Source organism: Nicrophorus vespilloides, unplaced genomic scaffold (assembly GCF_001412225.1).
Source record: "Nicrophorus vespilloides isolate i.1.1-1 unplaced genomic scaffold, Nicve_v1.0, whole genome shotgun sequence".
Lineage (NCBI taxonomy): Eukaryota > Metazoa > Arthropoda > Insecta > Coleoptera > Silphidae > Nicrophorus > Nicrophorus vespilloides.
The window spans coordinates 76376-90889 of NW_017095699.1; the positions used below are offsets into that span (position 1 = coordinate 76376).

A 14514-nucleotide genomic window follows, 5' to 3' on the forward strand; every position below is an offset into this window, starting at 1 on the left:
TTGAATATAGTAGTTGAATCTAAATGAAATATAAACTAATAAAAATAATTGACTAATTTTATTGCAATTTCATAAAATTAGTCAAATTTTGAAGACCCGCAGTAACAAAATCGCGCAGGACAAAAGATCACATTAAAATAATTACGTCAAATACACGTATGATTCACCTAGTGCCGACAAAAGAGCGCAGACAAAAGCGCACATTAAAATAACTACGACAATTACACGCACAATTCTCCTAGTGTCTTAAGTTCGGGGAATTTGGTTTTGGATTTACTGTGGAACCACGCTTAACGAGTTTAATCCGTTCGAAAATTTCCGGATTTTTACTCGTATAGTGAAACATTTTTAAAAATACACATGTGTACACAAGTTTTAAAAATGATGTAGCAGGCGCGCAATCCGGGTCTTCTCTTCTCCTCGACAGTTGTTATGTCCATCGTTAAGCGAGTAATTTTTCTTACAATTAATTTTGCTACTTAAGCGAAATGCTCGTTATGCAAGGTTCCACTGTATTGTAAAATCGTACACTCGTACATTTACATCGTGCTTTCCTGCACGCTTTTGTTACGGCGCCAATTACAATATATTTAGTTTATTTTACGTAATTAATATTTTTTGTATATATTTTTTTTTGTCTTTTATTAATAATCTGACGTTTTTAGCTAATGAAAATTAGTTTACTGTTATAATAATTGCAATATCGGTATGATATATCACTTACCTGTATAGTCTGGAAAGTTTTTAAAACTATTAAGTGATCAATGGTGATGAAAACGCAATAGCGTTGTGCCAGCATTTCGAACTTATCGAAATGAATAAAACTTTTTTATTCCGCTGAATAAAAATCCTGGAAAGTATTAATCCGACTTATATTTTTCCATTCACGATGCAATATGTCGAGTAATTACGGGCTGAAAATGAAGGTAGAAACTAAATATAATAATAAAAACAATCTAAACAGAAATTAAACTATAAAATTGGTCTGGGAACGTTGAATTACGGCTTTCGTTATTTGATAGTGCACCGAGGGGACGTTTTAAGAGGCTCCTTATTGTGCTTAACGGCGTTATAAATAATATATTTAGCGCAAGCTTTTTTTCTTGCAGCGATTTTATTACCCGAACGTCGAAATTAAATTCGCAGCCGCCGCCGCTTATTCTCTTCGTCCAACACTGCGACCTTCTTCAATTTGCGATACATATTTGTTTTTGTGAGTGTTTTTTTGGGAGCTGGCTGAAGTTAATGAAATATCGCAGGTCGAGGTCCTTTCCTGTAAGGCACTTACGTTAGCACACTGATGTAAGCAGGTCATAAGTTACGTGACTCGATGTATCGACTTTGCAGATAATTGCCGAGCCTCGGGCAAGTTTCTATTTTTAATGGAGCCACCACACCATTTTCGTTGTACGAAACACATGCGAATTGTTTGCAGGGTTCTCCTATCCTTCAACGTTCAACGCAAATTCGATTGTAATAATATATATTTACGACAATTACGTATACCTGCATTCGTACTGCTTCTCTAGTTAAGTATAATATTCGAAACAATGATTTACCTCGTTAAATCATTACTGATGATTTGTCATAGTTTCAGATTTATGTAGTACTAAGATTTTGCACAATATATGTAAAACGGAAATACAATAAACTAGAGTAATATCACTAAATAATACTTTGCATAGTCCGGCTTCTATCAGTCCAGATTCTAACTAATTTAAAACTTTAATTGAACAAAATAAATTATCTTTTTGTAAGTTTTACGTTAGTCCAGTCCTTAATATGTTAAGGGCGTCCACACTTGGAATTTTCTATATATTTCAATCATATAATCATCATCCAATTTGTTTTGATAGTTTTGTGTACTACAATTAAGTCTTGTCTTTCACATCAAAATAACACGTGTTTTCACATCAATTGACATTGAAAAATATCGCTTATACAAATGTGATGCAGACCCAGCCAGCATGTGGATCACATCACTTGTGAGGACCTAGAGTCTAGGTCCCAGAGTAAATCCAGGAATGGCTACAAAAAGAAGAATTAAGGTCAATTAATCGAAATCAGTTCATGTGATCTTCACATTGAGAAAGGTAGGAACCGCCAGTGACTCAACAGAAAATTAATCCACCGGTAGTTAAATATATGGATCCAAACAAACACATGACGAAATTAAGTTTAGAAAACCACGGCTGGATTAAGGTTGTTGTGGGTTCCGATTTCCGATTTAATAAATTTTTATTTATGTAATATGCGATACAGAGAGAATTGGTATTTGTTATGGGGTGGCGTATATGTGAGCTTGTCGCTCATTTAGTCAGAAATACAATATGTACATGATATTAAAAGATCAAAAAAAAAGTTTTTGTGAGTTATACTTATATGCTAATTGCTAAAAAAGAATGATGAACAGTGGTGCGTGGTAAGTAACATGAATTCAATGAGGAACACTTGAATTAATTGGTAGGGTTTGATTGGGGGGTTGTTGGCTCTAGGTCTCGTGCCTTATATAAGGGGTCTATATCGCAAGCCCGACAACCGAAATCCCGACTATATCAAAACCTCTACAACTATAATCCCGACTGTATCAGAATCTCAACAACCATAATCCCGACTATATCGAAAAATTCTGCAATAACCTTTTTTTTAAATTATTTCGGAACATAGTCACCTTGTGCTACATTTTTATTATTAATAACAATACATTATTATTAATTTATTTGATTTTGTTGAATTATTCCTAATAAACCTTAACATTATGAAATAATATCAAATATAATTAAATTATTAATTGTTGTTATTTTGATATAGCCAGGATTTGGAACATCGGGATTTTGATACAGTCGGGATTTCGAACGTCGGGATTTTGTTTGACAATATTTCGGTTGCGATTGCTTGCGATTGCCACCGATATATAAGACGCCCGTGCAGGAAACTCTACTAAGGTGACCAATTATCCTCCTTTAGGGTGAACAGTTCTTGTTTTCTAGGTTCTGTCCTTACTCGAAAAGGGTACTCCTACTTGTCCGCCTTTTCAACCATTGTCTGTTTGAAGAAATTATAAGACTGAATGTATATTTAAATTTCAATTCACGCTGAATTTACGTTGTGTTGCCCTGGAACTAGTGCAGCAGTTAAAAGAGTTTTTCAATTGGTAATGATTTTTGAACAAGTGAGAAATAAAGATTGAATGTTGATACTCTAGCTTCAGCACTTACCATAAAATTCAATATAAGGATATTTCTTGCTACGAAATTTCCAATATTTTGTTAGAAAATGATAGATTGACTAAAAATATTCATTCAATGAAAAAATATCATTTAATTAAATAACTAAAAGTAAGCATAATTCATGTATTTTGTTTGAATTAATAAAATAATTTATTTATTTACTTTGTACTTTTCTCTTAATTTTTTTTCGTCTTGTTTTTCATTGTAAAAAAAATGGTCACCTTACTATTACGGGAAGATTCGACAATTTGGATACAGTTGCGTAGAAGTAATAGCAGGTTTAAATAACATTGCAATTATACACTAAACTCAAAAAGAATGATCATTAGTGCTCCATGACACTTTACGAACAAGAGAAATCACGAAAATGTTTAAATGGAAAATGTGGAGGAATCTATTATAAAAAACAGTAGCTGATACCATAATAGGCTATACATATTAACTGTTAATATTACTGACAATAATTTAACGACTGAAGCCACTTGATTGAGATTTAACAGCTAATGGACAATTACCAACGAGTTATGTGCAATCAACATTTTTCAACAGTTAGATCAGTTTTCTCAAACCTTTTTGTCCGCGACCTCACTTAAAAAATTCAAAGCCCCCCCGGTATGTGTAGAAAAACGTACCATCTTGTCTGTAACCAATATTTCTGCTACCTCCCAAGAATTTTACTCACACTTTGAAAATCACTGAGAAATAATAGACTAACACATATACAGGTTCGAAGAAGAATAAAGTAATAACAAAATATATTAAATTTCTTATTTTTTTAATGTTTACTTTAATATTATAATATAATAAAAATAAAAAGAAACTGTGTTTTATGTTGGAGTGAGTTTAATAATCCAGTTAGGACCCCAGCAGTAATATCAAAATACGAGTACTGAAAAAAAATACTAAAAATAACGAGAGAATTATTCCACGTGTATCGAATTGAATATTTATTGCATGTTACACGTAGTGCCGATACTGCGGCAGTCTTAATATGAATATGCAAAATCGCGTTCGGTATTTTACGTCAGCACATAAAACAGGTATCTAAAGTTATCCGTTCATCGATTAGTTTGATGAACGTAAAACGCTTAAAACATATAACACGATGTCGTTGGGGTTATTTAAAGTTTCCCAATTATGTTGTTAACTAGACGACACGGAATGAATTTTAAATGGGTCCAGGGGATGGATGTATGCATGCGTTTTCCCTATGTGCATGCGCCCCGTTGTACGTATGCTGGATGATGATATATTTAACCCTGCCTTAATGTAGTCTACATCGTACATATTAATTTTAAATTTATAGAGAGGGTTGCTTGCAACGAGTCCAATGGAGGCGCCCAGCCCGACTCTTTGCCCAACTAATAATTAACTTGATATGAAGACGTGTCCGTTTGAAACTCGCGCTTTAATCCATTAAATTTATAATTAGAAACTTTACTTAGTATGCATGTGCACCTTCCTTATTTTTTATTTACTTTTTTCACTTTTTTTTCTTGAAGCAAAACGAAAAAAAAAGAGAAGAAAAAAGTGTACGAAGGAATAAAATAAAGAATGGAATGGCAAATTTTTCGAGATTGGTGCGCCGGGTCGCGTCCTGGGGATTAAGATATATTCATTTCGCGGCGCGCAATAATAAAAGTTTTTTCGGCCGAGGAAAATGACGGGAATTTCCCGAACTAATCAAAGATAAATTGTGCAAGTTGCTGCGAAAACGCTGCAAAGTTTGGCACAATGTTCCCCAATCGGCAGCAACGGGCAACGAGAGAGAAAGAAAGACAGAATCATATAGAAACTCAAAGATAAGACGTGTACGTGCAACAGACGAAGAGATAAAGATGTATTATGGATGAAAAGGGAATTGCTTATAAATATGTTAATTTCATCTTTACGTTCTCTGCAAATTTTTTTATATTAATTTCGGGGAAGTGTATTATCTCCGATTTCCGGTTGCGCGTTTCCCGTTCCGATTGTGCATGCAGTCGCGCAATTCTAGTGGTCTGTGGTCATCCGGTGGCTCCATCTATCCTCGACCGGTTTTCTTTTTTTTTCTTATTCGATTATTAACGGACATCAGCGATTCTGCACACGGAAACACGGACCAACGCGGAATTGGGGAACGAAAAAGGAAACGAGATAATTTGAGAAGTTTTGCGGATACACCAAAAAATGCCCATATAACTCTATGAATTATACCAGGCCTTTACGAGACTAGAATGTATTTAGCTAATTCAATTATCGCGTTTTTCTACATTAAATCTCATACTTATCCTACTTTTATTTACAAATAGTTATGAGAGTTGATGTTTGAAAAGTCTTTGCATATGAAGCAAATACATTAAAAATTAAGTGAAAAGTAATTAATAATAAAAAAAAATGTTTCAGAATATATATAACATTATATCTATCTGACGGACAGGTGTACCAATTTATATGACATTTCAGCTGTCAGTCGCACCTCACACGTAGTATGGATTCTTATGTTATGAATACAAATAAATGTTCACAAATATTGGCATATTATATTTCTTCGAGAAACATTTATTAGTAATAATAATAATATTCATTAAAATTGTTAAAACAAACATTAATAAAACATACGTATTTATATAATCATAGCCAAATAAAAAAATAAATTTATTTTTTCACAATATAAATTGAAAATGGTTAAAATATATAATTTTTCTTAGTAATAAATTATCGGAAATTGCTTGAATTTAATTAAAAGTTTTAATAAATATCAGTTTTATTACACTTAATGAAATTGCATTCGACTGTTCACGTTATCTGGAGATTTGAATCTTCAAGTAAATAGTTGTTTGCAAACTAGTGAGTGAGTCAATAAGGAAGCCATTCATTTAATAAATTTCGAGTGCAGTTAGTAATCTCTGCCACTTAAATCATAAAATGATTGGCGGTTATTGCAGAAGGACGACCGTCGATCAATGATGTTCCTTATATTGGTCAACCTCGAATGTCGATACAACTAAATACGATTTTGTTCACTCGCGGATGGTGTAAATCGTTAGATAACGGGCCGAAGCAGAGAAAACATGCACGTTTTAGTATTCAAGTCCTGATTTCAGTATCCATCAGAATTGGATCCAGAGGGCGTGAGGGAACGAGGCAACGTGGGTAGTCCGGAAGCGCACGGCGTAGAGAAAAAGAGCAAAAGGGCATTAGTGAACGTGAAGAAAAAAAAAAGAAAGAAGTGAAAGAGAGAAAGAGAATGCAGAAAAAGCGCGCGGAAAGAGCACAGATTTACATTGGCAATCGAATCCTGACTTATTTAACTCGCATTGATTTCCGACGAAGCCGGCTAAACAAAAATAAGTCGCATAAATCAAAACCTAACGGCTCTTTTTGCTCCCTCGATGCGATCACGTTTTTATCTTTAATTTTGAACCGCATCTGCTCCTCCACGCATTTATTAAAAGTATTCTAATAACTCGAAGCTAAAGCGATTAAAAGCGGTTTTTTATACTTGTCATCTCTCTTTAAGAGACTAATTTCTGACAAACGCAGAAACCAAATAATTCGACTGTAATTGGCGTTTTTGCGAAGATTCCCTGGTTATTAATCTATCTTTTTTCGCATTGTTCTCTCGGTTGCTCTCGAGCAGAAAATAACCGTGTTATTTATTTCCCGGTCGTACATTTCCTTTTATTGGACCCCATTTGCATCCTTGTACGACTTAAAGAGGAAGCAGATCTGAAATATTTGGTCGGCGATTAGAATGTCCCGGGAATCGTTTCAGGCTTGAATGATGAACGATGGCGAAATATTTTCAAGTAAATTCAATGGACCGAAAAACGGTGAACACTCTTTATACCAGCTAAGGTCTTCAGTGTAATAAAATCAAGGACATTTATCCTCTTCTATATAAACTAGTTGAGAGATGTACTAACTTTACTGATAATTATTTAGTAAACTTAAAAATACTACTTTTCATTTTATATCAAAAAATATTATTATTTATTTACACATTTGTTTAGTCTTTATTTGGGTCAGCGGGTCATTAATATTTCTACACAAAAATATTAATTATTTCCTACAATTAATTTAAAGTATTATAGTTTTTAAGTAAATATAATTTTTGAAAAAAAAAAATATTTTTTATGGAATTTTAGTTTTCCATTCACGAAATCAAATTCATAACTAACTGTAAGATGTGTTTATGTAAACAAAAATTGTTTTTGTTGAAAAGTAGTTTTCACTTTACAAATTATGAAATCATGAGACAATGAATATTACCAACACCACTCACATTTTTACACAATATGACGTGTATTTCCGGCAGGAAAAAAATCAGGTCAGGCGAGGAGAGATGCTTTCCGCGGACGTTACCAAATCGAGAAACACGATTTTCAACTCTGGTTTATTCATTTTTAATAATGCCCACGGCGAAGGGCGAACGAAAAAAACACAAGCTATTTTGAATCGCGAACCTTGTGTATGTATATAAACACTTCTTTTTTTTTCGCGCAAACGAATCACTGCTGCATAATGATGAGGTTATCACAGTCGCGCTTCAAAGCGTCCTCTGCTTTGTCCTCTTTGTTGTAATTACTTCAATTGTGTCTTTGTTTGACCGGCTTATGCATCTGTTTTGTTACTGTGTGCTAAACCATGTGTAACTGTATGTAGCTTTACTTGAAGCGCTCGACAAAATGAATGGAAATAAATTGGTAATTAACTAAGTAGAATATATTCAATTTTTTTATAAGTATAACCAAATACAATATCCTTAATTTAAAATACAACTTTTAATTAATAATTTGTATAATGAAGTTTATGTAATTCCATGAAGGCAGATCTAGTTTCCTGGTTTAACAAGACGAATTTAATTAAGACATTAAATGGATATTCTGTCCCGGTGGATACCATTATGATTTGATTTGTTGGTTGGCTGTCGTCTTGTAGGTTAACCTCAGTAGTATATTGATGCTCTGCGATTCCACTATTTCCTTTGACTGTAAATCTGCTGCTATCCTTAACATTGTCCATCGACTTGGCTGAAGGTCCATATGCTGAACCTCATTCATTTCACTGTCCATCTGTGAAGAACGATGGTCCTATTGCTGCAAGCACCGAGAGGACTCACAAAGGGCCTGGCTTGACTGGCGCCCACGAAATCGTGGATAGGGCAACTTAACCATTCGGCTATTGGTCACCCTTAAATCTCTTTATTAAAAAAAAAAAGCTATGAAGTAATCCGGAAAGTCTGCAAAATCCGAAGATATCCAATTAAATCTGTATCCAATCAATAAATTTAAAATTCCTAAAATTTAACACGATGAAGGATGATTAAATGTTATCGAAATATTAATAAAAATAGACTAAATTTGGAAATTCTATTTTTTTTATATATGGAAGTAAAAAGAAGATTGTTTTAAAGGGACGTTGGATGTTGTAACAGAAGATGTTCAATAAAGCTTGTCGAAGCACGAGGATCGGAAAGTTGTCCTATTGACATAAAGGGTATTATTATTGGAAGGGAAATCTGTTTCGCTTTAACCTCGTTGAAACAATCCCATTTATGATCATCGGACTTGTAGAAGTTCCATTTTTATTTCTATTTGTTTTCAGACTTTCTCCGGAGGCGATCCAAGAAGATGGACATTTATTATTTACACGTTCAATTCGCACAGAAGCACGCATCTGCGGATGGGAGATGGACGTACATGCAGGAACGTGCGAAACATCATCAATCAAAGACTGACCAAATGACAGGCATGATTAATACTGTGTCGCCGTGTGTGTGTTGATAATTTAATGAAACCCCCTGCTCGTGTCTATTAATATTAAACGACTGCACCGTAAAAATACGTTGCGGCGAAAAAATTGGAAGAAAACAAACGCGGATAACAAATGTACCCGTCCAACTATTTTGATGTTTGTAATGTCAATTGTGCAAAGGTGTGTTAATTGATCATTAAAAGTTACAGCTTAGTTAAGACAGTTTCGACCGAGGCCCTTTCCTCCGCGTCCTCCTCTGCCACATTACGGCTCCCTATTACTGTCAAAGTTTTCCTGAAAAGGGAATTAGCGCGTCCGCCGTGCGAAATCCTTATTTACCGCACAACATTATCCCGCACTTTGCCTCGGACGAAAACCGGCACAAAATTAAACACTCGGACATATACACAAAACACGAGGATCCCGCATTATTCACGTCCTCTCTATCACGAACACACTCCCTTTAACTAGTTCAGACTAATTAGTTAGCATGAACTTCATTTGCAGAATGCATTCCTCTTCCTCCCATTTACCACTTTCCTCAATTCTTCTACATAATCAAAAATTAAAGAAATTGATTAATACTTTCAACAAATATACCTGGATTAATCACCCTGAATGATAACCTACGTAATAATTACAATATTATCATTACAATTACATAACACATATTCACAACCTAATTATAATCAAGAACTAAACCAATTAATATTAGATTTACATCAAGGATCTTCAGTTATAAGTAAACGTATGTAGAATTATAACTTATCAATATCACCAATTCATGATGTTTAAATTTTTGGTCATTTTTTTATTGTAATTCTAACAATTTTATTGTTTTTATTTTACCGTGAATGAAAATATTGTTTTTACAGGTAAACTTGTATTGATTATAAAAAATATAACGAATAGACAGTTTGTTAAATTGGACTGCATGCAAAATATAAATATGTTATTTGAGAAAAGGGCACTGCATGCAGGAAAGGTAATATATATGAAAGCAAATTGGCTGTCGCATCCGACATGTTTATAGCATATTGAATAGAGTTTAAAGCATTCATTAAAGTCGTGTCCACTCTTTTGTTTATTTCTGCATTTTCCAACTGAAACGAAGATAAATCCGGCAATCGAATTACCTAACCTAGTCTATACTCTGACCATTTGAATGAGTAATATCAGCAAAAATATAATAAAAAACAATTATTTGCAAACATTGTATTATTTTAAAAAAGATGTAAATTATAAAAGATGATTTTATATGTAGTCTTTATAAAGATCCTGCAATAAATTGAAAATTAAATTTTCTACTTAAATGCGTTTTAATAAAAAAAAGTAATAAACTATTTAAAATTTATATTAGTAATAATTAAACCAGTAGTTCAATTTTTATTTAATTTTATTGAATTCTAGCTAAAGGGATTTTTTTCACTATTTAATATCTTTATACAAATGTCCTAGATATGACCGTGTAGCTCCATCTTCAGGATACTAGACCAATGTTTACGTTTTAAGGAAGTAAACTTTTAAAAACAACACTTGCAACAAACAATAACAATAAATATAGGTTTACCTACGATACTAAACATTTATAAAATTTTATATATCATTTTTTAAGGTTTATGATAATTGTTTCATTATTTTAGTGTTCTGAATATCTACAAATATTAAATTATAATTGATTTAACTTTTAATCTTGAGAATAACTTTAATTGATAGATGCGTGTTAATTAATTACAATTAAGTTTAATATTAACCTTTCTAAATTATACTTTTCCGAGGTCTCTCCAAGAACCTGAGTACTGAACTGAAACCCCGGTTTGAAATTCGTTATATATTTGTGGTCGATCCGTTACCTTTATTGTCTTTACCTGTCTTGCCGTATCTCACCTATGTACATATTTTATAGAAGTCAGTTTAAGTTGGATTTAATAGTTTTTTTTTAGTTTCGTTAGAAGAAGTCGTTTATTTTGATTATTTGTTTTGAAGAGGGAAATTTTTGGTGTAATTAGAAGCCTAACTATTTGGACGGAAGAGGAAATCCGAAGAATCCGAAGAACACAGACAGGGACTGGCTTATTGGCGCGTAATGCGGAAGCCAAATGAAGATGGGAAAGGAAGAAGAAGAAGTTTAATATTATGCTATGTTGGTTGCCTGTATTTTTAGTATAATTTATTGTAAATCCCTGAAGTAAGGCATTTACAATGATGGATATTTCTTATAATATTATATAATTAAGGTGTAGCATGTGTTAATTGTATACTATATGCATTAATTAAATTTTGTAAATGTAATTGGAGCTTTATTAAGTTTATTTTAATCCAAGAACTTGAACATTATATAACTATAATTGGATTTGTATACATTTATCTTGGATACTGAAATACTGACTGAAATTAGTTCAATTTGAAATCTTTATATTAGAAAATAGTAATTCGATTAGTTAGTTTGCGCCATCTGTGCTCTCGTAGATAAGAGTAAACAGATGGCGAAATCGAGTTGATTTGTTGATATTGAGTGGTTTAGGGTGGGAGTTGTGTTTTGCTCAGTTTTATTGCGGTCTTTAACTTATTAACTTCATTGAAAATCGCAAAAAACATGGATTGTGATGTGCAAACTTTGATATCAGGGGATCATGCCAACGCCCTAGTAGCTCTAAACAATTTTCTAGCAAAGGTATAACATCTCCACTTCAATAAAATTAACCTGCAATCTACATGTTCTTCCATTTCAGAGTTCCAAGTCCTTCAGCTTCCCTGAACTCAATCAAAATAATTATAGAAAAAATCTTTGGCAGTCACTTGGTCAAATATTAATCAATAAAAAGCAACATGATCTGCACTTGAATACATTATCTGCTATTCGGATATTAAGGTAATTGATTATATCAATATTGGTAATTTAATTATGCTTAATTTGTAGCCGAGATAAGACTGGTTTGAATGAACTGGTCACAACAAAATTGCTGGATTCAATAGTAAATCATGCCAATCTCAGTAAAGATGCCAATCAATTCGCAGAACCAAATTATGAATTGAATGTGGAGGCCTTAAAATGCCTCTCAAACATCATTTACAATAGTGAAGTTGCTGTTGCAATGAGCTGCAAAAATGCAACTATTGAGGCTATAATTATGAGACTTCGCACATACAGGTTGGAACGTAAAAAATATTTACATTTAAACTAAATATAATTTTCAGGGATTCCATGTTGCCAACAGAAATAAAGTTCTTCCATATGAGAATACTGTTCTTGATCACTGCACTCTGCTCAGAGGTCCGGTCTAAAATTAAAAAGGATTTACATGGATCTACATATTTGATTGAAACTTTGGATTTGATCCTGAAAGAATCCAATAAGGAACTATCTGTAATTGCTTTTATTTTATTCATTTAAAGAAGTAGTAACAATTTTTTTTTGATGTAGGAGGATCAAGTCAATTTGGCTTGTGAAATTTTAAAAGTTTTATTTAATTTATCTGCGACTATGCACGAATCTTACATGGACGAGAAAGAAGTTGCTTGTCATATGAGGCTCGTGATTATTTTGCACGATTACTTGGTATTCGATGTATGCAATCCTGCGAAAAAATTGGAATTGCATAATCACATTATCAACTTGATGACTTGTATGCCAATGAATAGTTTTAAAGGATTGAGGACGCCAATTTTAGATGGAGAAATCGTTGCCAAAGAGTTGCAGTATGAGGAACAGAACATGACGGCCTTACATGAAATTCTTAGTTATCTAAAATGTAAACTCGATGAAGCGGATGTAAGAGATTTGTCGTTTGTTTTTCTTGCGAGTATTATAAACATTTTTGTAGACGTTCAGCAAGCAGCGAGATACGCTTCCGCCTGTTTTAGCAGTATTATTAAAGGCGGCACAGGTAGATCGTTTCATGCGAAAATATCTGCGGATACATATACTTCCGCCGCTCAAGGATGTTATAAACAGACCGGAGCAAGGAAATTCCTTGAGAAATCACCTATGCCGACTTTTAACGTGTCCTATTAAACAGATCCATCAGGTAGTTGCTGAATTGCTCTTTGTGATTTGCAAAGAAAATGGTAATTGTTGACTGGAAAAGAAAAGTATTAAGTAGTTGATATATTGTTTCCTTGTCCAGTTAATCGAATGGTGAAGTATACCGGTTACGGAAACGCTGCAGGACTACTCGCAGGCCGCGGTTTGTTGGGTCTTGGGGAGACGGACACTTCCGAGTATAGCTCTGATAGCGGCGACAGCGACACCGAAGAATACAAACAACTAAAGCACTGTATTAATCCAGTTATGGGATGCTATGAACCGCCGCATCCGAATCCAATAGCTAATATGACCGAAGAACAAGTAAATATGCAATATTTAAAAAAGAAAATATAATCCTTATACATCGATTTCAGAAAGAATATGAGGCCATGAAATTAGTAGAAATGATGGACAATTTGACAAGGACAGGAGTTGTGAAACCCTGCAGGATAGGGCAGGATGGACGCCCGGAACCGATCGCACATGTACTGCAGCTGCAAGAAGGGTTGCAGAAACAGCAAGTCCGCATGGAAGATGATAGCGATTGATGACTTACATTGGAATTGTATGGTTTGGACAGAATGAAGAAGCATTTGCGTTTTCTCATGATTATTAGTAGTACTTATTAATATTCACAACATTTAGCATTTTATTAATTTTAAATCAATTGTATTTATTTCTATTTAATTGTTGTATGGTTCTGTAAATTTTGTTTAATAAATATATTTAAAATTATGTATTTATATATAACAAACATATACTGTAATTCTACAAGAATAAGACGCACCCTTTTTAAACAAAAAAAAGGTCTAAAAACTGGGTGCACCTTATATGTGGCTTCAAGAAACACGATATATTATATAATATTTTTAAATACAAAGACAAGACATTTTAATGCACGATAGTTGATTTATTATGTGTAATAATGGTTGCCTACATTAGAAATTTAAAAAATCATTAAAATAAGCAGATAATAATAGAAAATTAAGAATAAATATATATTTTTCAATCTTTAAAACTTTATATGATATTCTTCATTTATTTAATTATAAAACCTACATGCATAATTCATGATGTGGTTTTACGAAATGTTTGAGGCAGTCTGTATATTTTTTGAAAGAATGATCAAAAGAAATATTGTATATCTCAGCTAAACACGAAATGTCAATAATACACGATGAAACCGTGATTAATTATGGAAAAGACAAGCTAATTGCGTTCCTACGAAATAGAGTGCGGAAACTTCATTGTTCAATTATTCTACAATTATTGACGCAGACGTCTAGATTTCTTTAGGTCGCCGATTAATAAGTGATTAAGTATTGCTCTCTATCCATAATAGATGCCGAATTGTTGAGGAATAAATACGAATACGCATTATCCGAATTAAAGAATGTTTACTATTTATTTATCTTATATACAATTTATTTACAATTTTTTAATTGAATTTGCTATTGCCTCGCTGCAGCAGTTCTTTGGAATCTCTAACATTATGTTCCTTCATTTCCCTGGGCAACC

The 14514-nt window shown here is 33.1% G+C and overlaps 1 protein-coding gene across 1 annotated transcript; it reads left to right on the forward strand.

Annotated features, from left to right (window-relative positions):
- Positions 1-11416: 11416 nt before the first annotated feature.
- Positions 11417-13683, forward strand: LOC108560259 (synembryn-A). The gene is made up of 8 exons (XM_017917725.1): positions 11417-11643; positions 11702-11841; positions 11890-12120; positions 12168-12336; positions 12394-12741; positions 12794-13037; positions 13097-13317; positions 13371-13683. Exons 1-8 carry the CDS (start codon positions 11566-11568, stop codon positions 13542-13544), a joined length of 1605 nt encoding a protein of 534 aa, XP_017773214.1. The 5' UTR covers positions 11417-11565; the 3' UTR covers positions 13545-13683.
- The last annotated feature ends 831 nt before the right edge of the window (positions 13684-14514 follow it).